The following is a 26563-nucleotide window of genomic DNA, read 5'->3' as shown; positions in this document are numbered from 1 at the left end:
GGAACCGGTACACTAAGTCCTTCACTTAATGCCCGTCATAGGTACTATGATGTATAATGAACCCAGTTTAATAGATTGACATAAATAAATTGATTTAATAAGCTAATTGACATGACACTTCATCAACATAATAATGAAGTGACGTTGACTGAAATGGTGCTATTCAAGGACCTACAGTTCTGTGAACACGTATTTGAAATTCCCCAGAGATTCTAGCTTCGTTGTCCCAATTACTGACCAATATAGGCACTGGCACTTTGTCCTAAAAAATAAAACAGGTTAATTCAGTGCAAAAGATATATAGGATTATGCTAATTTGCCCAGTACTAGATGGTGCAGTGTATCTCAAAGTTTGGTACACGGACTGCCTGCTCTGGTATTAACTAATGGGATATTAAAAGCACAGATCCCTAAGCTCAACCCCAGATCCAGGCAATCAGAACATCTGGACTTGGGTCCAGAAATCTTTGTGCTAACAAATCAGTACTTTGGGTGGTTCTTAGAAACCACGGATCCAGGTGGTCCAGGACCAGCACAAAGGGAAGACATGACGCCTTACCAGACTTGGGACCTCCTGGTCTGGATTAAGCCTCGGGGGAGAAAGGAACAGGAAATTTCAGCACCTGGTTGCTAGTGCTCAACAATGTAAGGAAGATGAGGCCCAGAGACGAGGTCGCATGTAACAGGCATGTTCAGTGACTGTCTCACCTGTTTTGTGTCACAGAAGCTCCACCAACTACAGAACTTCAATACTTTGATGGCTGTGATAGGTGGCCTGTGTCACAGCTCCATCTCCAGGCTCAAGGAGACAAGCTCACACGTCCCCCACGAAATCAACAAGGTCAGTGCTACTGTCTCTTCTGAAGCCTCAGCACATTCCTGGGACAGCGCCCTTTCCTCCTTCAGGGGGTAACCCAGGAAGCATCTGCCAACCACACCATCCCGTCAACCGGGCAAAATACCACGGAGGCAAACCCCAAGGAAACCCACGGAGTGGGGATGTCACAGATCAGAAAGTGACTGTGACTCAGTCTCCCTGTCGCTGCCGGTGTCCCTGCTGGTCAGGTGAAATATGTGCCTCCTTCCCATGCTTATATGCCACTGAATGTTCTTTTGTTGATAATCCTCACCAGAGGATTTTTTCCATTGATTTTTAGAGAGTGGCAGTGGGAGAAACATCAATGTGAGAGACATCCTGATTGGTTGCCTCCTGCACATGCCCAACCAGGGCTGGAATCAAACCCAGGACCCTTCAGTCTGAGAGCCGACACTATCCACTGAGCCAAACCGGCTACGACTCTGTTATTGTCTTTAATACTGACTCCCTTGCCCAGAATATTTTCCCCAAAGGACCAGTGGTTCTGTCTGCATGTCAAGTACACTTATATGGGGGCACATGGAAACCCTGGCTCTCCAGATCCCTTGGAGTGACACTCTGGATAGAATTTTCCCAGATAATTGGAAATGAGCTTTTCAGGTGCCATTTTGTAATAGTGTTCATTGAGGAATATTGTTCTCAAGTATCCAATGCATTTTCCTAAATTCTTAGATTTTACAGGATCCATGTTAATCCTTCATAAGGCTGTTATAAATGTAAGCCACAATGGCATACCAAAGGCATCAGTGCAGCTGTGTGGTGTGAATTAGATAGTGACTGCGCTTTGAGCATTTTCACCTATTTAAGACCAACCCTCCCTCCCTAATCCCAAACCCCACTCCTCCCAAGCTGGCGCGGAGACTCTCTTCTTAGGAAGAGGCATCTGTGCCTCGTGGCCTCATCTGCTTTCCCAGGTGTTCAGCCTCCTTTTGGGGGTCTCCAGTTAATCACCCCTGCTCTCAACGCTTGGCTGTGAGGACGCTGACTCACCCCCTCCCCATGGTCTGGTCACCTCACAATTCCCTAAGAGTTCTGCCCATGCCTCAGAGGTGACAGAGGAAAGCCACAGAGACTAACATGCCTTTGTGTCATTTCATTTATAAGATACAAGCTCGCTCCTCTTTAGCTCGGGGTCCCCACACCAGTGCTTCCTGCCTGTAGCTGCTGGCCCCTCAGGGTGGTCGCATAATCAGTTAAGTCCAGCTTAAAGCAAGTGTCCCCCAGGAGTTTATTTCACCTTCCAAGGAGAACATAAATATATTATTTTGCTGTTAGTCTCTCATCTGTGAGCACCTTCCCTACTCACACGCCCCTGCGCTGTTTGCTAGAGACGTGTGAGGAGAGCTGCCAGCTCAGTTGCTGAGGGAGGCTAATCCAGAACCCCAGGCTCTTCACTGGAGAGAGATGGTACTACTTAGGCCACAATTTTATTAAAAGAATCTGTGGCATAGTGTTTAAAAAGGTCATTTTCTGTTGTAACATGGTTGGCAGACAGTCTTTACTTCCCGTCTTTGCTTCTGAGAAAGCTGGTCAGCACAAGTGGGGAACGGGGTTCTGTGAACGGCTGGCTGACCTGTGCCAGGCGTGTCAGAAAAGAACCCCAGGCCGGCTGCTGCCTTTTGTGCTGGTGAGCGGCCCTGCCCCTTCCAGGGCGAGGGAGGGGTGGGCCCTCGGCCTCATCCTCTGCCTGTCCTTTCCTGGGAATTGGTCTGGTCTATTCAGTCTGTCCGGGTCAGAGTTTCAGTGGGCAGATGGAATGTCACCTGCTTCCTAGACAAAGGCCCGTGTTGAGAGACTGAGAGGAGGCCCAGAGCGCAGCAGGAAGAGTAAACTGTGCAGGAGACCGAGGCTCTGGCGCTCTCCCCCAGCCAGCAGCACTGCAGCACGTCCAGGACCACATTCCAAATGTTAAACAATGTCCTTCTGCTCTAGAAGGACTCGGAAGACACTGGGGAAAGGAAATGCGTGGCTTAGGGACAGAGGTCAGAGGGACACATTAGTCTCTGTATACTCTTGTACCTTTTTAACTTTATATCAGGTGCTTATGTTTTTTTTAAAAGAAAAACTTTAGTGTAAAAGCAATAAATAAGACTTCATTTAAAGTTTTCCAGTTATGTTGCAGAATCAACTAAAGCACACCTGTGTTTGTAAATACTCTGAGCCTTTTGACATAAGCTGGAGTTTTAATTGGGGATCATGATCTGCACCTTTTAGATGAATCACCCCTTCCTGACAGATTAGGGGTGGGGTGCAGTCATGGTAGAGGCTGAAAGCAGACAAGGTGGCTATTGCAGACAATACAGCCTGCCTCCCAGGTGCAGTGATGGCGTCTCCTCTTCTGCTTTTTAGGTCCTGGGTGAGATGACTGAGCTGCTGTCCTCCTGCAGAAACTATGACAACTACCGGCGAGCCTATGGGGAGTGCACCCACTTCAAGATCCCCATCCTGGGGGTGCACCTCAAGGACCTCATCTCCCTGTATGAAGCCATGCCCGACTACCTAGAGGATGGGAAGGTGAACGTCCACAAGCTGCTGGCCCTTTACAATCATATCAACGAACTGGTCCAGCTGCAGGAGGTGGCCCCGCCCTTGGAGGCCAACAAGGACTTGGTGCACCTGCTGACGGTGAGGCTCGATGACTAAGCACTGTGTGTGTGCCAGGCATCACTCTCCGCACCTTACCAAACGTTAGTCCAGTTAATCCTCATACAAACTAGGACATAGATACTGCTATTATCCTCTTTTTATGGATGGGGATACGGAGGCACAAAGACATAATTTCCCGGAGGACCAGACATTAATAAGCAGCAGAGCCTGGACTCAGACCCAGGAGGTAGGACCCCGGCGGCTGTCCTCTAAAGCAGAATTGCCTTTCTGACTCCTGGAAATGTTCCCCTCTTCCTGCAAAAACAGTCAGCCCTCAAGCTCTCTGGGAGGAGCTGAGAGCAAAGCAGGATACAGTCTTGGTAAGAGATGGGGACTAAACAGGTTCACTATTTGGATTCCTGTTCCTGGAGGTGTTCGAGCTAAGGAGAGGCAAACACTGGTGCAAGGACCAGGATTTGCACTTCAGGTGCAGGGGGAGAGCAGGTGAACTCCCTTCCAGCCCAGCGGTTCTGTAGCTCACCAGCGGTGTGACTGTGGGCACCTAACTCCAAATCATGTTTCCTCATCTGTAAAATCAGGAGGATTATTCTGTGAGATGAATTCTAACTTCGAGTTCTAAAATTATACAATTTTTAATGTGTTTTTTTGGCAGAATGGAATAATTACAGCCTCTTCCTACCTCACAGGATGATTCCAATGGGGCCTGAGCTTTGCAGCTAGTGTTCTAATCCTAGCCCTTTCTCTAATGGCCAGGTGGCCTTGGTCTTGGCCTTAGACGTCATCTGTGGAAAGATGTACAGAATCCTATTAGGGGATCACAAATCCTGTGATGAAAGCTGAATGTTCTTCCCAGAAAAAAATATACATAAGCCAAGTATTTTTGAGCTTTGCACCTCCTGAAGCTCATCCATGGACTATAGGATCAGAACAAGATTATTTGTAAGACCTCTGTCCTCTAAAATGTTCAAGCTCTAATAAATATAAAATTTATTAACTCTGAATATGGTTTAATTAATACCGTTATTTAAACTGGGTTCTGGTGCAAGAACCAAATTTTAATAGTATCAGACCACACAAATTATCCTTTAAGATCATGTGTCTGTCTGCTTTGGGGAAGAACAAGTGAGGTATGGACCATTTGACCACACAGCACCTAAATTCTACATAAAGGCTTACAGATAAAACTGTCATTTAAATGAGGGCATCTTGAGACTTGTCCAAAATTTAAAAACATTTTAACAAAAAAGAATTAATGCTTGCCCCATTGCCCTACTGAGAATTTTAAAAACAAACTACTAAGAGCCTAGAAGAGTAAACCACCGGAGAGGAAGAAGCAAGAGAGAAAGAAATACAACATCCTAGCAGGTAACCCTGTTGTTTTGATCCACAGTTATCCCTCGATCTCTATTACACTGAGGATGAAATCTACGAGCTCTCCTACGCCCGGGAACCAAGGAACCACAGAGCCCCCGTGAGTTTTCCTATTACGATTCTTGCAGGTAACAGGATCGGCCTTTTAGTTCAGTTTTATAAGAGTATTATGTGTCTTCTTTGTGCCCAAACCTGTGCTAGGCACAGAGAAAACTTCCACATGTGTGAGGAACAGTTCCTGACCAAATAGTCCTCTTGAAGGGATAACTAACGTGTGAACAGTAAATAACCAAACACCGCAGAGCATCAGATTGCATGGGGGAGTTGGCCAGTGGTTTGCAGATTAGAGATGGGAGAGAATACTGTGGGACAGAGGGCCCTCGCCCTCCTATGTATTATAAAGTGGCCCATCAGTTTCCCTCCTGTGATTTGTTGATAAGAATGTGAGCCATATGCGCACTCTCAGAAGCTAACTTCGGAGGATTTCTAGCTTGGCAGACAGGAAAAGCCCCATCACTCTGCAGTCACCTGGGTCAGAAAGAGCAGTCTACTACGTTTTTTGACCCGCTGTGCAGAGAAGACCTCAAACAGCACAGAGCTAGCGCTACCCAGTCCAAACATACCAGGTTCTCTGGCCCCGCCTCTCCTACAGACAGGATTAATTATTCATCTTCTGAATGACCAGTAACTCCCCACAGTGGTACTCTTCCCTTGAGTACCACTTCCCAAAACAAGTGGTACTCAAGGAAAGATTTGCCCCCACAGAAGAAATTCAGCTTACCTGTGGCTAAATTTCATTGTATCTATACAGAAGAGCAAGTTCTAGCTTCCTATTGTAATTAACAATGTTCACTGACAATACCTGGTTCCATTTTCAGAATGTTAGAAGGCATTTCAATGGAAAGGGTACCTTCTCCTGTTTTTAGAAGAGCTTTTAATTTGGGCCAAGTCTTAAATACTTAGAATGGATTCCATCTCAGCTTGTCTATGCACCTTCCTGCCTTTTAGCTATTTTTCCTCCTCATCCTATTTCTATTAAGTAGCCAGTAGAGAACAGAGAGGAAATTTAAGTGATCCACTTTACTCTTTGTTGATAGCTTTGACAAAAGGTTTAGATGGAGATGACGTATGTGAGGAGCGTATTGTAAACAGTAAAACATAATGCTTGTGTAAGCCACGATTACTGTTCTTTCAGTATGTGGGCTCTCTGCTCCCTGCCACAGGCATAGTTGGGGGTCATCTGCAGCTGGCAGGTGGTTGCAGCCTCAGGTAGTGGGAGAGGAAGGAGCTGTGGATTATACTGCATTATAGTCATGGGGATCTCTTTGTCTTATTTCATTTCAGCCACTAACACCTTCAAAGCCACCAGTAGTAGTGGACTGGGCCTCTGGAGTATCTCCCAAACCTGACCCAAAGACTATAAGCAAGCACGTCCAGCGGATGGTGGATGTAAGTACAGCTTTCACCAGACAAAAGCAAGACACTGCTTGGCTTCGTTTTGTATGTGGGGCTGGGCGGGGGGGCGGGGGGGGGGGCGCAGTGGTAGAAACACAAGGTAAGAAACTGGAAACTCGTTCCTGTGTGAGCCCAGGGACAACTTACTCCTCACACTGTAGCTGCAAAACAGCTCAGTTACACTGGGCCAACACACTTTGGCCTTATGTGGGGGGAGGTGAGCCTCCTCTGACAGACCTAGCAGGAGAGAATAGATTTAAAGTTTGTCAGCTGATTTGGAGGCAGAAAGGTGTTGGAAAAGGTTTGAGTAAAAGGTAATGAGAATCTAAAACTGAAAATCTTGGCACTTGAGTGCACTGTGCTAAATGCTGAGGGGCAGTACATTAGGTTCATATTTCTACATTTATCCCTATGGACCATTCCAGCGTAACCACAGAAAAGTAACAGCCAGAGAGTGACAGGACGAGTAACTGAGGATTAAGAGGGGAGGGAGCCCTTCCAACTGCGCTATAGCTTCACAGAGGAGCAAGGAAGGGCAGAGCGAGGGAGAACACCCCTGTGCGGTGAGCAGTACACTGGCAGGGGTGGCAGCATAACTGCTGTGCTAATGGATCAAAAGCCCCTGGCCACCCTCCAGAGGTGACCCACGCTTCTCTGCAGCAGCTTCACCAGCATTTCTTCATCCCCGCCCCTCAGAGGGGGAGGAGAGGCTCCTACCAGCCGCCCCAGCCCCTTTGCCACTTGCCTAAAGGGTGATCACCAAAGAAACTGCTTTTTCACAGTCTGTCTTCAAGAACTATGATCATGACCAAGATGGATACATTTCTCAGGAAGAATTTGAAAAAATTGCTGCGAGTTTTCCGTTTTCCTTCTGTGTGATGGACAAAGACAGGTGAGAGTTTGTGAATGGGAATGTGGCTATGAGCCCTTTAGTAAAAGCAGTTTGTGTATCACTAAAAGAACTTCTAAACTTGGATGTGTCGCTGCTATGATTACTTAATGAATATTCGGGCTAAGAGAGCAATCATCAAATGATGCCTATCTGGCTTTGGATTGGACAAGTGATCATGAAGCCAGGTTAGTAATAGTCAACTATGAATTTTAAGAAGTTTAGTCTCCTTCTTGTTTTGTCCTTACAGATCATGAAAAACTAATATTTATTAATAATCAGCATATTTACTATTCACAAGGTTACATATGTTCTATCTTGGTTCTCTATATAAAACCAAATATATGGTTGGTGGGTTCAAGTTATGTATTATTACTGTCTGAAGTCAGAAACTGTAGCATAAGGTATCTCTCCCTATACACACAATTTCCATAATTTTTTAAAGTCCTGTAGATAGTGGTTAAATTAGTTGGGAAAACCTAGGTTAGCCAAAGAACAACTCCATAAAAGTGAGTAATGCTGTCTCCACTACTTATTACAAGCTATTCATGTATGATTAAAAGGACGGCTCATGGTGGTAATTACCAGGTAATACATAGTGTACTTCCACTCAAGGATGAAAAGGTGAATTCCCCCCTACCCCCCACATCCTGGTCTGTCGTTTGCTGGCAGGGAAGGCCTCATCAGCCGGGACGAGATCACGGCCTACTTCATGAGGGCCAGCTCCATCTACTCCAAGCTGGGCCTGGGCTTTCCTCACAACTTCCAAGAGACAACCTACCTGAAGCCTACTTTCTGTGACAACTGTGCTGGATTTGTAAGTTGTCCTTGGAGTGCTTCAGGGCTGAACTTGGGGAGGGGTACAAGACAGGTTAAATGACTAAGCTATGCACAGACCTCATAGCCCTTATCAGCTCATCCCAGCTTAGAGCCTAAGCAAACACCTAGAATAACCTAGTCCTCAAATGCATTTATGTGCATTCATCTTTTCCATTCCTTCCTGATTTATTTTTCCCTCTGGTACGGGGCCTTGGATAAATAAGTATTAAATTTGGGATATATATTTTTTTAAGTATTATATATTCATATGTTTCAAATGTTGTAAAAACATCCTCACCCCGCCCTACATCTGGGCTCTGCCCATCCTCTGTCCCGTCTCTGACCAAGTTTCCCCCAAACCCAGTCCCTGACCCCAGGGTTCTATAGATTTGTTAGTTTGGGATCCTGATATGATTCCACTTCTGGCCTAGAGAAGTCCTGGCTCATAAATCCTGTGAGCTTCTTGAGAACATTTGACTGATCAGCACAAACTCTCCCAGTTTTCAATTTAAGGTCAGAAGGGACAATACATAAGAGAGAAATGAGGTTTCCCTCCCTCTTGAGGTAGGAAGTAGAATGAAGGAAAATCAAGAGTGATGTCAATGCCTAGCCTCCTGCCAGATAGATGAGTGACATGTGGTGCATTCTGTCTCTTGTCTCATAGCTCTGGGGAGTGATCAAACAAGGATATCGATGTAAAGGTAAGGCTCAGCTTTGCGACTGCATTGTTTTCCCTGGTCTTAGGTATTTTCCTATAAAGATTGTTTGTTCATAGTAGTTGTCCATTCAGTCCACAACTTCTCAGCATAGCCTCATCCTCAGACTGGCTCCCCTAGAGGAACCCTCGAGAGTGACTGCCACCATATAGAAGAGAGGAGTGCCTGGGTGACCAGTTATGCAGCTTCCCTTATAAGAGCCTCTCTCTGCCTTGGAAATACGGGTGGCTGCTAGGAGGTTATGCTCCCAGACAGCCCTGGAGAGGCAGATCCCCAGTGAAAGGCAAAGAATCACTTTTGGAACAGAAGTGATTACCAATGCCTTTGTCAGCTTTCCTTTGATGAGTAGACACCTCCCTGTGACTAGAAAAATTCAGGAGTGAAGGAAAAGAGACATTTTAATGAAAGGAAGGAAGGATAAGACCTAACAGCTGAGAGCCTCTAGAGCAGTGGCTCTAGAGGGTCTCCTTAGAGTAGGCAGTATGTGAGGGATAACCAAGACACCACCTCTTCCCTCCGCGGCAACAGGTGCCGCTTCCTCACCTTGTGGTAAGGGCTACAACAGGACTGAGAGATCCAGGACTGACCAAGTGGGAATGCTGGGTTCACTAGGTGTCCTAGCTCCAGAAGAGAGGGCAGGCATATGTGACAAGAGGGCCCTAGAGAAGAAAGCGATGTGTGCTGAAAGACTTTCTGACTGGGGTGTCTTGTCCATAGACTGTGGGATGAACTGCCACAAACAATGCAAAGATCTGGTTGTGTTCGAGTGCAAGAAGCGAGCTAAGAACTCAGCAGCTCTCACAGACAATAGCACCGCTGTGGGGCCAACGTTCAACCTCTGCTCATTGGGAGCCAAAGACCTGCTCCATGGTAAGGAGGCATTGGGAACATCTATCTTGGAAAGTGAAATGGGAAGGATGAAGTTTTCAGGGAGGAAAGATTATCTTTATCCTTCTTTCTTTTCTTTTTGTAAATATATTTTAATTTATTTCAGAGAGGGAGAGAGATAGAAACATCACTAATTGGCTGCCTCCTGCACGCCCCACACTGGGGATCAAGTCCACAACCCTGGCATGTGCCCTGACCAGGAACCGAACCATGACCTCCTGGTTCATAGGTCGACGCTCAATCACTGAGCCATGCCATCCTTCTCTTTCTTAATAGAAACCAGCACGAATTCCATTATGGAAGACATGCCTGAATATTATGTGCCCTATATTTTAAGAGTTACATCATCTTTGGGAACAACTGCCACATAAAATGCAAATTTCATGCAGAAAATAACACAGAGGTCTGGGGTCTCAGCGTGAAGTCTGGAAAAAGGCTGTATCTTTTCATACTTACCTTACTCCTCCAAAAGAGACAGTGAAATTATTTTAGAGTGAATATAACAATTTATTCTGGTACTTAAATAACAGTGTAATTTTGAGCTTTATTTGGGTAAATATTTAATGTTAATTTAAATTATGTTCCCCTAGAGAAAAATACTAGGTAGGATCCTTAAAAGTATTACAAGTATTCCTAGTATTACAATTGTTGATTGGGATTACAAATGCTAAGTAGAAAACTCTCGTTGTCCAAAGCCATTTTACTTTACCAATTCAATGTCTTAGCTGGAAAGTTTGCTAATAGAAAAGCATATTTTAAACTTACTGCTGAGTCTTTGCAGAGCAGTAAACATAGATGATCTGCTGCCTATCTTAAAGCCTACCCCCATCTCAAATTCATCCGCTCCTACTCTACATCTCCAGGAACTTACTTCTTTTGGTTAATACCTAGCTGGGTCCTGGATAAGGCTGTTGTTCGAAGAAGAAAACCAGAATGACTCCTCTCTCCTTTTCCAATCAGTATCAAAGGGGGGCAATATATTTGCTAGAACTTCCCTATCACAGTTAAGCTGTGCCTATTGTACAAATTCGCAAATAGGTGCCACAGAGAATTCCTAGCAGCTAATCAAGGCCATCTGTATCAGGACCAAAACCTGCGTGCTGACAGCTCCCAAATCCCAGGGTCTACTGAAGATATTTATGAAATATGACAGCCCTGAGGCAGGGGCTTCAGTTTTCCCTCTAGGCAACCTTTGTGCAAATAGAAAAAGATGCCCCTTCCTCAGGGTGAATGCAGCCTGATACCAGCAGCCACAGCTTGGCCAGCAAAGTCCCTGAGTTTCAGTCCCCTTCACCCCCCAAATTGGGTGCCTAAAAATGAGCCCATTTGGGGCCTATGGGTGTTTCTGAAACTAATTTATCAATCTGAGTCTCTGCTTTTCTGAACTAGAGCACTAACATGTCTCATGTCTTCCTACAGCACCTGAGGATGGACCTTTTCCATTCCCTAATGGGGAGGCTGTGGAACAAAGTGAAGAAAGTAAGGATCGGACCATCATGCTCATGGGAGTGTCCTCACAGAAGATTTCTGTTCGGCTGAAGAGGACTGTCGCCCACAAGGCCACCCAGACCGAAGCACTGCATTGGATGGGCAGCGAGGGCCCTTCTGGTCCTTTTGCGCTATCTTCCCCAAGGAAGACAGCCCAGGACACTCTGTACGTGCTTCCTAGTCCTACGTCTCCATGCCCCAGCCCAGTCTTGGTCAGAAAGCGGGCTTTTGTCAAGTGGGAGAATAAAGACTCCTTCATGAAATCAAAGGAGGAACTCCGCCACCTCAGACTCCCAACTTACCATGAGCTGGAACAGGTACCTTTTCCTTTGTTTTCAGACTCTGAGAGAAATGGGGCTAAACCAGGGAAGGGAGCGTAAACTGAAGATTCAGTCCAGGTTGATTACTAGCAGATTAAAACAAGTAAAGAGATTCTGGCTTTCTCTCAAAGAAACGAGTGGGGGCACTGACTCACATTACATGACTACAACAGGATATATACAGGGCTCCCTATTGCCATAGATGTGCCAGGGCCCAAACTGTTCACAGGAGGCTCCAAAACAACTCCTACTGACCAGTTTTACAATGCTGACCCCACACCCCTTTTCTAGATGGGACTTAAAGTGAACTTGCCTAAATCCTTCTTCCTTATAATTTTTACTCTATTCATCAGTGTTATGTTTGGGGACCTTCATGGTTGCCTAGGCATCTTCCTAAAAGAAGGTAGGTGATCAGTGTGCTACCAAAAAAAAAAGTGTATCATAATTCACCAACTGAAAGGCCTCCCTCTTAATGTAAATGAGGGATATCATTTCTAACACATCAGGCAATGTGCTGAAGAGCTAAATCAATAGTAGTTGGCAAATGCATAGCTGAATATAATATACAGCAATATAATCTATAAAATGTTAAAAATTGTGCTACTGGGAGCTTCTTTTCTCTGTTAGGCTCACAATGTCTAATAAGGTACCTAATGGTGGCAAAAGGAGTTTGGGAATATGGTGACAAAGATTTGAGAGAAGGGAATAAGGAGGTTAAAAAATAAAAAGGAAAGTAGGTGCCCTAACCGGTTTGGCTCAGTGGATAGAGTGTCGGCCTGCAGACTGAAAGGTCCTGGGTTCGATTCCGGTCAAGGGCATGTACCTTGGTTGCGGGCACATTCCCGGTAGGGGAGTGTGCAGAAGGCAGCTGATTGATGTTTCTCTCCTATTGATGTTTCTAACTCTCTATCCCTCTCCCTTCCACTCTGTAAAAAAAAATCAATAAAATATATTTTTTAAAAAAAAGGAAAGTAGGAGATAGAACAGGTAATTTCCAAATACTCTCCTCTGTAGGGTCAATTACTAGCATACTTCTTTTTGTTCAGCATGCAAAGCTCACAGTGAGCTGGCTTAATAGACTTCTTGTTTATAGATATAGTTTCTTACCAATGGCAGGTAAGTTAAGTCATTTTAGAGATCATTCACTTTATTACAGGGGAGGAATGCCTATCTGCCCTTTCCCCGCCTCCCCCCCACCCCCACCCCCGACCCGCAAGCATCAAGGTTGGCAATGTGTTTTTGGAGGTCTATCATTACAATATAAAGCCAACATTCACCTAGATAGAATTCCTTACATAAGTCTATATAATACATAGTGAAGCTGTGTAAGATGGCCTCAGGATTCCCACCTTGTTCTCAGTGTTGTACCTTTCCTGTCAAACTCCAGGAACTGACTTAGAGGCACATTTAAAGAAACAAGTTAGCTGGCATGGCTCAGTGAACCAGGAGGTCACAGTTCGATTCCTGGTCAGGGTATATGCCCGGGTTGTGGGCTATCCCCAGCAGGGGGCATGCAGGAAGCAGCCAATCGATGATCCTCTCTAAAATCAATAAAAAATATTTTTTTAAAAAGGGAAGTAAATTACATACATAATAATAAGAAAATCTTGGTTTGGTGTCTGGAACAAAAAGATATAACATTAGGCCCTAACCGGTTTGGCTCAATGGATAGAGTGTCGGCCTGCGGACTCAAGGGTCCCAGGTTCAATTCCGGTCAAGGGCATGTACCTTGGTTGCGGGCACATACCCAGTGGGGAGTGTGCAGGAGGCAGCTGATCGATGTTTCTCTCTCATCGATGTTTCTAACTCTCTATCCCTCTCCCTTCCTCTCTGTGAAAAAAATCAATAAAATATATTAAAAACAAAAAGATATAACATTAGGAGACACATGAAAAAAAGAACAGATTTTCTGGATGAAAGGTACTCTCTCAGAGTATTTTTAACACATGCTTTAAGTCAATCAAAAGGTGAAAGAAATCTTGAAAAGCGAACCCAATAGAGGAGAAAGAACTTTACAAAGATTTGTGTTTCTAGTCCCCAGAAACACAACTACCCATTAAACTCTTTGACCTATTCAGTCCTCTGTAAAATACAGGGCCAGGATTCCATATGCTCTCTTTACGGTTTGCTTCAGGTCTTGACATTTTACATGTCCATGAAAAGGAACAATGTAGATGGCAACAATGACTTCCTGATGCAAGAAATGGGTGGTAGAGAGATTTCAGATGAAGTAGGTCCAGAATAATTCCTACCCACTAATACCAGAACTCACAAACCCTCTTACTGTTTGCCTCTCTTTACATTTATTCTTTTTTTTTTTTAAATATATTTTATTGATATTTTACAGAGAGGAAGGGAGAGGAATAGAGAGTTAGAAACATCGATGAGAGAGAAACATCGATCAGCCGCCTCCTGCACGCCCCCTACTGAGGATGTGCCCGCAACCCAGGTACATGCCCTTGACCGGAATCGAACCTGGGACCCTTCAGTCCGCAGGCCGACGCTCTATCCACTGAGCCAAACCGGCCAGGGCTACATTTATTCTTGTCATAGTGACCTAGGGACAAGAATTCACAATTATGTTTAAAAAACACACACACACAATGAGTCCCACTTTCCATTAAGTAAAATCCATACATGATTAGTCTACCTGCAATTCAACAGCCCCATCCACAGCTCACCGTAAACTCTAAAAAGAAGTACATTGTTAGTATTGACCCTATAGACAACTGCTATTGGCCCAGTTGTCCCATAACCTACTTTCCTACACTACTCTAGCAATAAACAGTTAGAATTAGAAAAACTATAGCTATCTATTAGAAAGGGGTGTTAACTGCTTTATGGTAGTAGTAGAGGCCCGATGCACAAAATTCATGCAAGGGGCTCGGCCCTCGCAGACTCAGCTTCGTCCAGAAGGTCGTTTGGTTGTCTGGTCTAATTAGCATATTACACTTTTATTATTATAAAGACTTAAGGAGTATTAAAAAGAACTATTACCTAATTTCATTTCTCAATGAATTCAAAGCATAAAGAGGTAAATTGTGATATCAAAAATATAAAAGGGGAGAAGTAAAAGAGTAGAAACTTTATAGACAAATGAAGATAAGGTGCTACCAGCATAAAAGGACTATTTTATCTATGATATGTTTTTTATAAGCCACATGGTATCCACAAAGCAAAAATCTAAAGTAGAGTTATGAAACACAAAAAGGGGAGACTAAGCAAGTTACCATGGAAAATTACCACTTTACAAAGGTAAACTGAGAGAAAAAGAAACAATGGAGATACACAACAACCAGATGGCAATAGTAAGTTCTTATACATCAATAATCACTCTAAATATAAATAGATTAAGTTTAACAATCAAAAGGCCATATGGATTTAAAAAGAGACCCAATTATATGCTACCTATAGCAAACTCATTTTAGCTCTAAAGACACAGACTCAAAATGGATAGAAAAGGAATATTCCACATGAATAGAAACTAAAACAAGGTGGCCATAGCCACACAAGACAAATGTACAATTGTAAATATATATATATATGCAGCCATCATTGGAGCACTGAAATATATGTATTAAGCAAATACTAACAGATCTAAAGGGAGAAATGGACCACACAATAATAGTAGGAAACTTCAACACCCTACTGTTATCAAAGGATAGATCATCTAGACAGAAAATTAACAAGGAAATTTTAGAATTCAACCACACTCTAGAACAAATCAACTTAACAGACATACATAGAAAATTCTCTCAAAGAGCAGCAGCAGAATATAAATTTTCCAGGATAGATCATATGATAGGGCACAAACAAATCACAGCAAATTTAAAGACTGAAATCATACCAACTATATTTTCAGACCACAATGGTAAGAAACTAGAAATTAACAAGAGGGAAACTGAACAACCATTGAGTCAAAGAAATCAAATGGGAAATAAAAAATTACCTCTACACAAATGGAAATACAACATATCAAAACTTACAGTATGCACCAAATGCATATCTTAAAAAATCTCAAGCAACCTAACTTTACACCTCTTGGGACTTAAAAAAGAACAAATTAAACCCAAAGTTAGAAGAAGAAAGAAAATTAAGATCAGAACAAAAATAAGTGAAATAGAGACAAGTAAAAATAGAAAGGCTCGACGAAACTAAAAGCTGATTCTTTGAAAGGATAAAATTAGAAATGCAAAATGTGGTATTACAACTGTTACTACACAAATACATGACACCACAAGAAACTATTATAAACAATTATATGCCAATAAATTAGATAACCTAAAATAAATGGATACATTTCTAGAAACACACAATATACCCAGACAGAAGTAGAAATCTGAACAGACTAATAATGAACAAAGAGACTGAATAGTAATGAACCTCTCAATACAAAAAAAATCCCAGGATAATGAAATGGCTTCACTAGCAAATTCTACTCAAAGAAGAATTAACACCAATCCTTCTCAAACTCTTTCAAAAACTGAGGAGGAGGGAATACTTCCAAACTCATTCTACAAGGGCACCATTACCCTGTTACCAAAGAGAGATAAGGGCACCACAAGAAAAATACAAACCAATATCACTGATAAATATAGATACAAAAATTATCAACAAAATATTAGCAAACCAAATTCAAGAACACACAGAAAGGATTATATACCAGTAACAGTTATATAAATCCAAGTGGGATTTACCCTTGGATGCAAGGATGGCTCAACATATGCCCACTCTTATTCAGTACTGAAAGTCTTAGCTAGAGTGATTAAACTAGAAAAAGAAATAAAAGTCACCCAAAATAGGATTGTCTGCAGATATTATGAGTCTGTACTGGTATGTAGAAAATCCAAAGACTCAACCAGAAAACTGTTGGAACTAATCAACAATTTCAGTAAAATTGCAGGATACAGCAATCAGTTGAATTTCTACTAATATACATCTAAAAAATCCATTCACAATAGCATCAAAAACAATAAAATACTTGGACTACATTTAACCCAGGAAGTGAAAGATCTATGCAATGAAAACTACAAGACTTTGCTAAAACTGAAGAAGACATAAATGGAAAGACACCTGTGTTCATGGATTAGAAGAATTAATATTGTTAAAATATCCACACTGTCCAAAGCAATCTATAGATTCAATGTAATCCCCATCAAAATACCAATGGCATTCTTTAAGAAATGGAAAAATAATCCTAAAAATGGTATGGAACCACAAAAGACCCCAAATAACCAAAGCAATCCCTATTTAAAAAAATTTTTGGAGGTATCACACTCCCTGATTTCAAACTTCACCATAAAGCTACAGTACTAAAACAGTATGGTACTGGCACAAAAATAAACATGTAGACCAATGTAACAGAAAGGAGAGCTCAGAATGAAACTCCTGCTTGTACAGGTCAGCTAATATTCAATGCGTGAGCCAAGAGCACCCAGTGGGGAAAATAAAGTCTCTTCAACAAATGGTTTTGGAAAAACACATACAGAGCAATGAAACTGGGAATCTTACACTCACAAAAAATAACTCAAAATGGATCAAAGACTTAAACTTAAACGTAAAACTTGATATTATAGAAATCTTGAAAGAAAACATAGTTTGGAAGAAGTTCCTTGATATTAGTCTTGACAATGATTTTTTTGGATATGACACCAAAAGCAAAGATAAAAGTAAAAATCAACAAATAAAACTACATTTAAACATAAGAGCTTTCCCAAAAGAAACAACAAAATGATAAAGAATGAGAGAACATTTTTGCAAACTATATATCAAATAAGGGATTAATGTCCAAAATATGTATTTTAAAAGACTCAAACAATAACAACAAAAATCCAATTAAAAAATGGGCAGCCCTGACCTGGTGACTCAGTTGGTTGGAGCATCGTCCCATAAACCAAAAGGTTTTGGTTCGATTTCTGTCAGGGCACATACCCAGGTTACAGGTTCAATCCCCAGTCAGAAGCATACTGGGGGCAACTAATTGGTTTCTCTCTCACATCAATGTTTCTCTCCCTCTCCCTTCCTCTCTTTCTACAATCAGTAAACATATCCTGGGGGAAGGATTAAAAAAATTGGTCAGAAGAACTAAAGGTATTTTCCAAAGAAGATATACAGATGGCCAACAGGTACATAAAAATGTGCTCATCATCACTAATCAGGGAAATGCCTATCAAAACTACAATGAGTGCTGGCCAATTTGGCTCAATGGATAGAGCGTCAGCCTTCAGACTGAAGAATCCCAGGTTCGACTCTGATCAAGGGAACATGCCCAGGTTGTGGGCTCCATCTGGGCCTGGGCCTGGGCCCTGGTCGGGGCGTGTGCAGGAGACAACCAATCAATGTGTCTCTCTCACATCGATGTTTCTCTCTCTATGTCTCTCCCTCTCCCTTCCACTCTCTCTAAAAAATCAATGGAAAAATATCCTTGGATGAGGATTAAAAAAACAAACAAAAAAAAACTACAATGAAATATCACCTCACACCTGTTAGAACAGCTATCATCAGATCCCACTTCTAGGAATTAATCCTAAGAAGCCAGAAACACTAATCATAATCAGAAAGAATATATGCACCCCTATGTTTATAGCAGCATTATTTACAATAGCTAAGATCTGGAAACAGCCCAAGTGCCCATCAGTAAATGAATGATTAAAAAACTGTGATACATTTACACATGGAATACTATGCAGCTGTAAAAAAAGAAGGCTCTCTTACCCTTTGAGACAGCATGGAGGGACCTGGAGAGTATTATGCCAAGTGAAATAAGCCAGAAAGAGAAAAACAAGTATCACATGATCTCATTTATATTTGGAATCTAACAAACAAAATAAACTGATGAACAAAAAAAGATCCAAAGACATTGAAGCATGCAACAGACTGACGTATTTCAGGGGATTGGGGGGAGCAGGAAGTGATTAACCAATGAATTTATGTGCATAGACCGTGGACAGACAATAGTGCAGAGAAGGCCTGGAAGGGGAAGGGAGTAGGATGGGGGGAAAAAAGAGATACCTGTCAAACTTTCAACAATAAAGATAAATGTTAAAAAAGACAAGCAATGAGTGCTGACAAGGACATGGAGAAAAGGGAACTCTTGTGCACTGTTGTGGGAATGTTCATTGGTACAGCCACTGTGGAAAACAATATGGAGGTCCCTCAAAAAATTAAAAATAGAACTATCACATGATCTAGCAATTCCACTTCTGAGTAATTATCAGAAGAAAACACTAACTCAAAAACATAAATACAGGGGGATAAGGACACATTTGTAATACCTTAACTAATAAAGAATTAAAAAAAACAAAAACAAATACACCACCTGTTCACTGCAGCATTATTTAGATACGCAACAACCTAAGTGTCCACAGACAGATGAATGGATAAAGAAAATGTGGTACATGTATACAATTGAATATTATTCAACCGTAAAAAAAATTAAATCTTCCTGTTTGTGACACATGGATGAACCTTGAGCACATTAAGATAAGTCAGACAGAGAAAAACAAGTACTATACTGAATCACTTATATGGAGAATTTTAAAAAGCAAACTTATAAAAGCAGAGAATAAAATGGTGGTTACCAGGCAATGGGGGTGGGAGGAGAGGAAAGATGTTGAGGGTACAAATTTACAACAAGTGATAAATTAGCCCTAGAGATATAATGCACAGTATAGAGATTATAGACAATAATATTGTATCATCAAACTTGCTAAGAAGACTAGAATTATTCCAACTTCTAAAAAGAATTATGTAACATGATGGAGGTGTTAATTATAGCGACCTTGACAATCATATTACAATACATAATTATCAAATTAACAGGTTGTACACCTTAAATTTATATAATGTTATGTGCCAAATATATTTCAATTTTAAAAAAACTTCAAGACTGGAAACCAACTGCTGTCCATATAATTAACTCACTGAAAATTAGATAACTGGATTCCAGTTTAGAGGCTGGGATAAAATTCCTGTCTTTGCCAAGAGTTCACTAGTTTTCAATGATTTGGGGGTAAAAACACTTGAAGAAAAATGAACTATGATATATCATATTACAGTATTCCGAATCACTGCTTTCATACCTCAAACCTGACTTTGTTTCTGCCAAGTTTAGGTCTCCTGCTACACAATTGCCATAGGTTGTGTCATTATCCATCTATTGCCCTGGAATGGTTTATTCTGCCTGTTAGCTACTCACATCTTTGATATGATTAACAAAAACTAATTGCTGTTTGCACATGTTCATTTGTTATTTAACTTATTAGTTTATATTAAGGGTAAAATAACTGTCTTGAAAATTTTTTTTTAATACTCAGCCACAATGAATGGGAGATGCCAATCAAGTGTAGTACTTCCGATATTGTAACTGATTTACTATTCATTGCTGCTTTATTAACATACCTCATTCTCCTTTCTCTTTAGGAAATAAATACACTGAAAGCAGATAATGATGCTCTAAAGATCCAACTGAGATATGCACAGAAGAAAATAGAAAGCCTCCAACTTGCAAAAAGCAATCATGTCTTAGCTCAGATGGAACAGGGTGACAGTTCTTAGCCCAGAAACTCAAGGAGCACAATCTGTAGATAAATGGATCAGAGATATCATTTCCCAAACCAGTTAACACAAAGATTGGGGAACCTTAGAGTGACCAGCTTTAAAGGGGGTACTTTAAAAAGGAAAAGCTAGTCTCTCCCCCCACCCCACCCCCCGGCAATGTGTGATATTGTTTTCTCTTCCAGTCAGTTGAATCAAAGAGGAAAACTGAAAAATGCAAAATTTTTGCCATTCATACCACTAACATTTTCCCCTGAGACTAAGGGCAAAAGCATGATAAGAACATGACTATAGTTTTCTGACAAGGTAGCTTCTCCTATGTGGCCTGCCTGGCTGCTTCTTCCTCAGAACTAAAATCTCTGGAAAATGAATTTGCTTCCTTCCCTGGGGTTTTCTGTAAACTGGGGAATTTACTTTGTTCCACTCAAAGCTTATTTATAATATTAAAGTAGATTCACTTCCTCTACATTCCAGCATTCTTTATGAATCTGGTTCCCGATTCACTACCTCAAATCTAATCAATTAGCCCCTCCCACCCCCATCCTTCCTCACTGTGCTCATCATATACACAAGGATATCTACCTAGAGCTGAATTTCTAGAATGTAAGTACAAATTGTGGAGGCCTATTCAACAACATGACATTATCCAGTTGTATATCAACTAATAGTTTTAGTCACAAAGTCATAATAAAATAAGTAATCAAATTAAATACCTGAAAACATGACTATTACCATTTTATACATGACTAATTAGCTAAAATAAACGTAATGCAAACATGTCTGTCCTCTACAGTGGATAGAATTAGGACTTTATGGCTATTTTTAAAAAAAAACAGAGTCTGCTTAGCTCTTCATGTGCCATCTTTACCCTTTTTTAAGTAACTTTTTGAGCTGAAGTTGTGCTTACCAGTATACTGCCTTCACTATTAATACCATTTAGAAATAAGCTAATTGGATCAGAGCCTTCAATAACAGCTGACAGCGTGTATATATGTGTATATATTATGTATATACAGTATCAGGCGTGCATGTGACTTGGAATTTTGTTTCCCCCTTCATAAAATGTGGAAGTGAATTAAACAACTTTTAGTCATTTACATAAATTCACAAATATAAGTTCAGTTTGTTATAAGATGAAGAATTTACTCACAATGTAAATTGTATTGTTTGTAACCTCACAGGTAAGAGCCCTGTGAGTTATCTATTAATGAAAGTTAACGATAAATGGGCTCATTTAGTTGTCTGGGCAACTGATCACAAACTCCTTTGTTAGACTATTTAAAAAAGTCCAATGATCATTTTCTTTTCTTTTTTTTTGGGGGGGGGGGGGCGACTTACCTTCCATGCTTAGAAAGCCTGGTACAAAACTGATTTGAAATTCATAAACAAGTTGAACAACATGCCAAGAATATAATCCCAACCTTGAGAAGTTCCAAACCTAAAGCCAACAACACCAAGTATTAGAGTACAAAGTACATATACATAGTGTAGCTTCCTTGGAGGATTCAGACCATTTAAGAAGTTAATTTGATGAAAGACTAGTTCCTATCTGCATACCTCCTTATACTGAGCTTTAGTGACAAAGCTAGTGACTAGTTTTCCTTTGTGTTTTAAAAAATCACTTTACACACAGACTTAAATCTCACCACCTAATATGTGAATTTATAGAAGCTACTCTACTGTGCCACTTACATTATATGGAACATGAGTTTATGATCATCTTTAAAATTCATATTCTTCACTATTATCCTTTTCCTCTGATATAAACCAAAAACAGTACAGCTCAATTTTCTTTACACATAGCCACATAACAATAATTTTTTCATTTTTCTTTCCCTCCACCCAAAATACAGATTCCAGGTTAGTTTCTATGTAAATAATCTGTAATCTATAGGAATTCAAAATGTCAGTCCTCTTAGTTAGTCAAATTAACATGGCTAAAGAATCTTACCCCTGAATGGATAGGAAGCAGTAATTTCATCACAGGTTTTTACAGCCCACCTAGGGCCAAAGAAGTAGTGTGTAAATTAGTATTATTTGTGTGGAATCTACAGAAATAATCTGGAATAGACTTTTATTGTTAAGCCTAGAATACAAATTTCTGTGTCTTGTACTGACTTGAATAAGTTTGGGCATATATTTATCTGCCAAAACAATGACAAGTTTTGTTTTGTTAACAGCAATGTCACTTCTCATTCTCTTTGGTAATTGACTTGCGTTTTTACTGGTTGTGAATTTCTGTCTAAAGATGTATTATGTAAAAGAACTACAAGGAAAAAACAAATGTACAGATTGTAAAGTTTTTTTATATCTATTGTAAGTTTTCTTTGTGTAATATTTATATGATAAAAGACATTAGGATCCCTATAGCATCGATGTCTTGTATTTCTTCTAGTTCATGAATATGTAGACGCTTCACCTGAATTTTTATTATAATCCACAGCTGAGACTACTCCCCTATTGTATTAACCAAACAGTTCTGGAAGAAAAAGCAAAGCAACTAACTAGTTAGTAAAATTTTTTCTAAATCTTTTTATAACACAAAGAAGTAACAGTACAGAAATATTCAACCTTTTCCCATCTTACTGCATTATGACTTACAGTGATCCCTAAATATTAAGTCTATAAACACTTAACACTGAGGACACAGATCTGAGGCTGTCATTTCTCTGTGGCTTTGGTCTTTAATTCCACAGTTCTATCCAAGAAAACTGGCAAGTAGAGAAACTTTGAAGCTGTGGGTGAAATTGGTAGAGAATGATGGTTCAATCTAGTATACAGACCACCCAGAGCAATTCATTTGTGCTCATGATTAGTGACTAGAGACCCAGTGCACAAATTCGTGCATGGGTGGGGTCCCTCGGCCTGGCAATCTAGGCCTATCAGGAGGGCTGGCCGGCCAGGGGGAGGGGCTGCGGGAGGTTGGCCAGCTGTGGGGAGGAGCCAAGGGAAATTGGCTGACTGCCCCCCCCCCATAGGATCCGATGGGAGGGGGGATGGCTGGGGAGGAGGGGCCACAGGAGGTTGGCCAGCCAGGGGATGGGGCAAGGGGCCATAGGAGGTTGGCTGGCCGGCCGGGGGAAGGGGCCGCGGAAGGTTGGCTGTGAGAGTGCACTGACCATTAGGGGGCAGCTCCTGCATTGAGCTTCTGCCCCCTGGTAGTCAGTGCATGTCATAGCGACTGGTCAACCAGTTGTCCGGTCGTTTGGTTGTAATGGTCGTTTAGGCTTTTATATATACAGATATATATAGATGAGAGAGAGCTGTGATTTCCCTAATCCCCAGCCAACTTCTGTGTAACCAGACCAACGAAGAAGGAAGAAAAATTCCAATCACTGAAATCCCAATACAGCATGCATTCTGATACACTTGGATGTGAGTGTAGTCATCATTTTGGCAATTTTCATTATATTGTATACAAAATAATGAAGTCACTCTGACAACCTAAACCTAAAGAAGAGATTAAATTTCCTCTCCTCCAGCCCCAATTCCCATCCCAAATCTCTATCTTGTGCTCCTTACACGATATAGATAGTATCATTGCTTAGAACATTCTCTGGTCACAGATCTTTTATGGATTTTCAAACCTTCTTTTGATACAAATACAGGCAACTAAATGTTTTTGATTTAAAATGTTTTGCAGTTTTTTTCTGTTTAGTGAGTAAGGTTTCCCTGATCTGCAGAACACAAGGGAATAGGTTCAAAGAAAACACATGACCCTCTCTTTTGCTGAGAGCTGACATTAATGTGTGGTGGTTATGTATGGACAGGACTTATGTTATTTATACTAGTACAGTCCAAATGTGAGCATAGTTACCTTCTTTAACCCAGAAACTCCTAGTAATGACATATCTGTAGATGCTATTAGATACCAAAGGCTAGACCAATGCAAGAAAAATTAAAAAGGGGAGGGAAAACCAGGTAATATGAAAATGAGAACCAGGCAAAAAGAAATGAAGCAGCACACAAAAAAGGTATTGAACTTTAGGATGCAGTTAAGTACCATTCATCATACTCTACATTTGTATTACACTCCAATTTATAAAACATTTTTACATTATGCCCTTTCAATAAGACCCCAGGTGGCCTTATTGCTATTTTATTTTATTATTTTTTAAAGTATATTTTTATTGATTCAGAGAGAAAGGGAGAGGGAGAGCTAGAAATATCAATGATGAGAGAGAATCATTGCTCAGCTGCCTCCTGCATGCCCCACACTGGGACTACAGCCCGCAACCTGGGCACATGCCCTGACCAGAAATCAAACCATAACCTCCTGGTTCATCAGTCGATGCTCAACCACTGAACCACGCCAGCTGGGCACCTTAGTACTATTTTAGATACTGCTTCTACAAATGAAATTTTTACTGAACAAAGATTATCATTAAAATCTTAGCTCAGAAGAAAGAATAAGATATTTGAGTCTAGACCACTCAGCTTTTATTCACGTGAAGTTTATAGGAATGTGTAAATGTGTTGCTCCAGCTCTGACATGATTGCAGGAGCAAGTGCTAAACCTGTAAAAATTTACAGTGAGTCCTGTGGATAATCCAACAGCACTCCTATGAAGGTACAAAGAAATCTTACAGAAATTGATGAACTACTGTTTCTGTCATTATTCATAAACCTTTAGTGATAATAGTTGAAGGTAGTTATAAGCCCCTCCTACGTCAGCAACTAAAGCTTCCGAAAAGAAATAAAGCAGAAATGTTAAAGTTTTAAGTGAACGTTTTAACTAGCAACTCTCTTGAAATACTTTACTCCAGTGGTCTCTGCTTATATATTTTTAAAAATTATTTTTCAGAGTTCATAGCTACTGATAAAAATGTTTTCTTAATTATGAAAAACATTCTTCTCCAACAATCACAAATAAAATTGTCTTTTCATTAAATATAAGCACATTAAAAAATAATCTAAGTTTACAAATAATCAAAAACATTTGTTTTCCTATACTTAACAAATTTCTTTGAAGGGTTATCTTGAAAAACACATGGTCAAGACTACACACAATGTTTACTTTTAAAGTTTTAACATTATTTTAGGTTTCACCACAGGGTTTACTATAAAACAAATAAAACAACAAGAACTGCCAAATACCAATACCCACTGGTACTCAGCATTCATCTATTGAGGTGGTTAGAGCACAGAAAGGTGTTATGCACAGGTGTTGAACAGAAGCCTACGTCGGGATACAGGCTTTACGGTGGGAATTTAAAAAATCTGTATGGCTATCACTTTCTCTCTCTACATTAAGAGAAAAATGCATAACTTGGCCCACTTCTTAAACCATTCACAATAGGCGCACTATAAATTCCCAACAAATTTCACTTGTACTTAGGTCTATATGAAACAACCTGGGTAGGGCTCAAGCATCACATACATTCCTCATCTGACAAATGAGGACAAATCAATCCTTGAGATCTTTGATCATTTTAGCCCATAGCACCCCTCAGCTAGCGCCATAATTCAAATTCACAACTCCTGGTCACCAAGCCTTTGACTGCTCCAACCACATATAATGCTTCTCTAACACTGTATTTTCCAAATCTAACTGAATCAGAACTACCAAGGGATGTCTTGGCCTACCTCTGATTTATTAAAACTGGAAAGTGCTGCTCTAATCCTATGTAATACAGTTCAGCCTGCCATTTAACATTCTAATATCTAAAATGATGGCCCAAAGGATGAAGAAACAATTTATAAGAATATTTTTTTACACCATCATGTAAAACTGGTTCATGTCTTTGTCCCTTTAGAGTAATTCTGACCTCAATCAAACTTTGCTTTGTCAAACAAAATCACAAATTTCAAATCCAGGTGGAAAATAAATCAAATATGCACACCAAAAAGTAGACTCAGGCTTCAATTAGTGGAATTTTAACAGAAATCTGGGCAGAGGAATCACTTCCTATAAAAGAAAAAACAAGCCATGACAACTATCTATTGAACAAAACTATCAGTCCCTTTCCCTATTTTATAAAGTAAAATTAATAAATATAAAACACAGGAATACAGATGAGGCAACAGTCTAATAACAAGTGGGGTCTGTTTTATGAGTGTCAAACCTGAATAAAATACAGGTAACAATCTAAATTCAATCATGACAATAAAATACTTTCCATTTTTCCAAGTCTGATGGTAATATTTACAATTTTAAAAATAGCCTTTGCTCATTTTTTTTGTTTTTTAAAAAGACATAATATGCTCAAGGGTACACAGGATATGAAAAAAAATTCATCACTCTGTCCAAGAGATCATACAGTATAAAACAATGCTCTTACATATTAACCCAATTCAAGAATGATATCAAGGAATCTAACAGTGTTTACTTCATAGATGACATTCAAATATGTTATTTAGAACACTATACCTAATGTAGCTATCAAAAAGTAAGCACTGCTAATTTTTGTACCTTTCAATACCTTCTATATCCGCCACCACCACCTCCTCCATATGGATCTCCATAACCTCTTCCACCATAGCCTCCTCTCCCACCATAGCCCCCTCTCCCACCATAGTCTCCCCTCCCACCATAATCTCCCCTGCCTTGGAAACCTCCTCCTCTACTACCTCCTCC

The 26563-nt window shown here is 40.6% G+C and overlaps 1 protein-coding gene across 5 annotated transcripts in view; it reads left to right on the top strand.

Annotated features, from left to right (window-relative positions):
* Nucleotides 1–26563, top strand: part of RASGRP1 (RAS guanyl releasing protein 1) — a 97559-nt gene that overhangs the window by 54613 nt on the left and 16383 nt on the right. For 3 of the 5 annotated variants that reach the window (XM_014454755.2, XM_023752904.1, XM_023752906.1), the window contains exons 8-17: nt 725–841; nt 3227–3502; nt 4875–4955; nt 6200–6304; nt 7093–7202; nt 7872–8016; nt 8683–8719; nt 9452–9604; nt 11042–11427; nt 19852–22355. In XM_014454755.2, the coding sequence (XP_014310241.2) occupies nt 725–841; nt 3227–3502; nt 4875–4955; nt 6200–6304; nt 7093–7202; nt 7872–8016; nt 8683–8719; nt 9452–9604; nt 11042–11427; nt 19852–19986 (1545 nt within the window). In that variant the 3' untranslated portion in view covers nt 19987–22355. Of the gene's footprint in view, nt 1–724; nt 842–3226; nt 3503–4874; nt 4956–6199; nt 6305–7092; nt 7203–7871; nt 8017–8682; nt 8720–9451; nt 9605–11041; nt 11428–13564; nt 13689–19851; nt 22356–26563 lie in introns of those variants that run through there. The other 2 variants (XM_023752903.1, XM_023752905.1) reach the window with 2 other exon arrangements.

The sequence above is a fragment of the Myotis lucifugus genome, unplaced genomic scaffold (assembly GCF_000147115.1).
Source record: "Myotis lucifugus unplaced genomic scaffold, Myoluc2.0 scaffold_38, whole genome shotgun sequence".
NCBI classification, from domain to species: domain Eukaryota; kingdom Metazoa; phylum Chordata; class Mammalia; order Chiroptera; family Vespertilionidae; genus Myotis; species Myotis lucifugus.
Note: the sequence above shows the minus strand (reverse complement) of the source record. Positions and strands in the feature narration are given on the sequence as shown.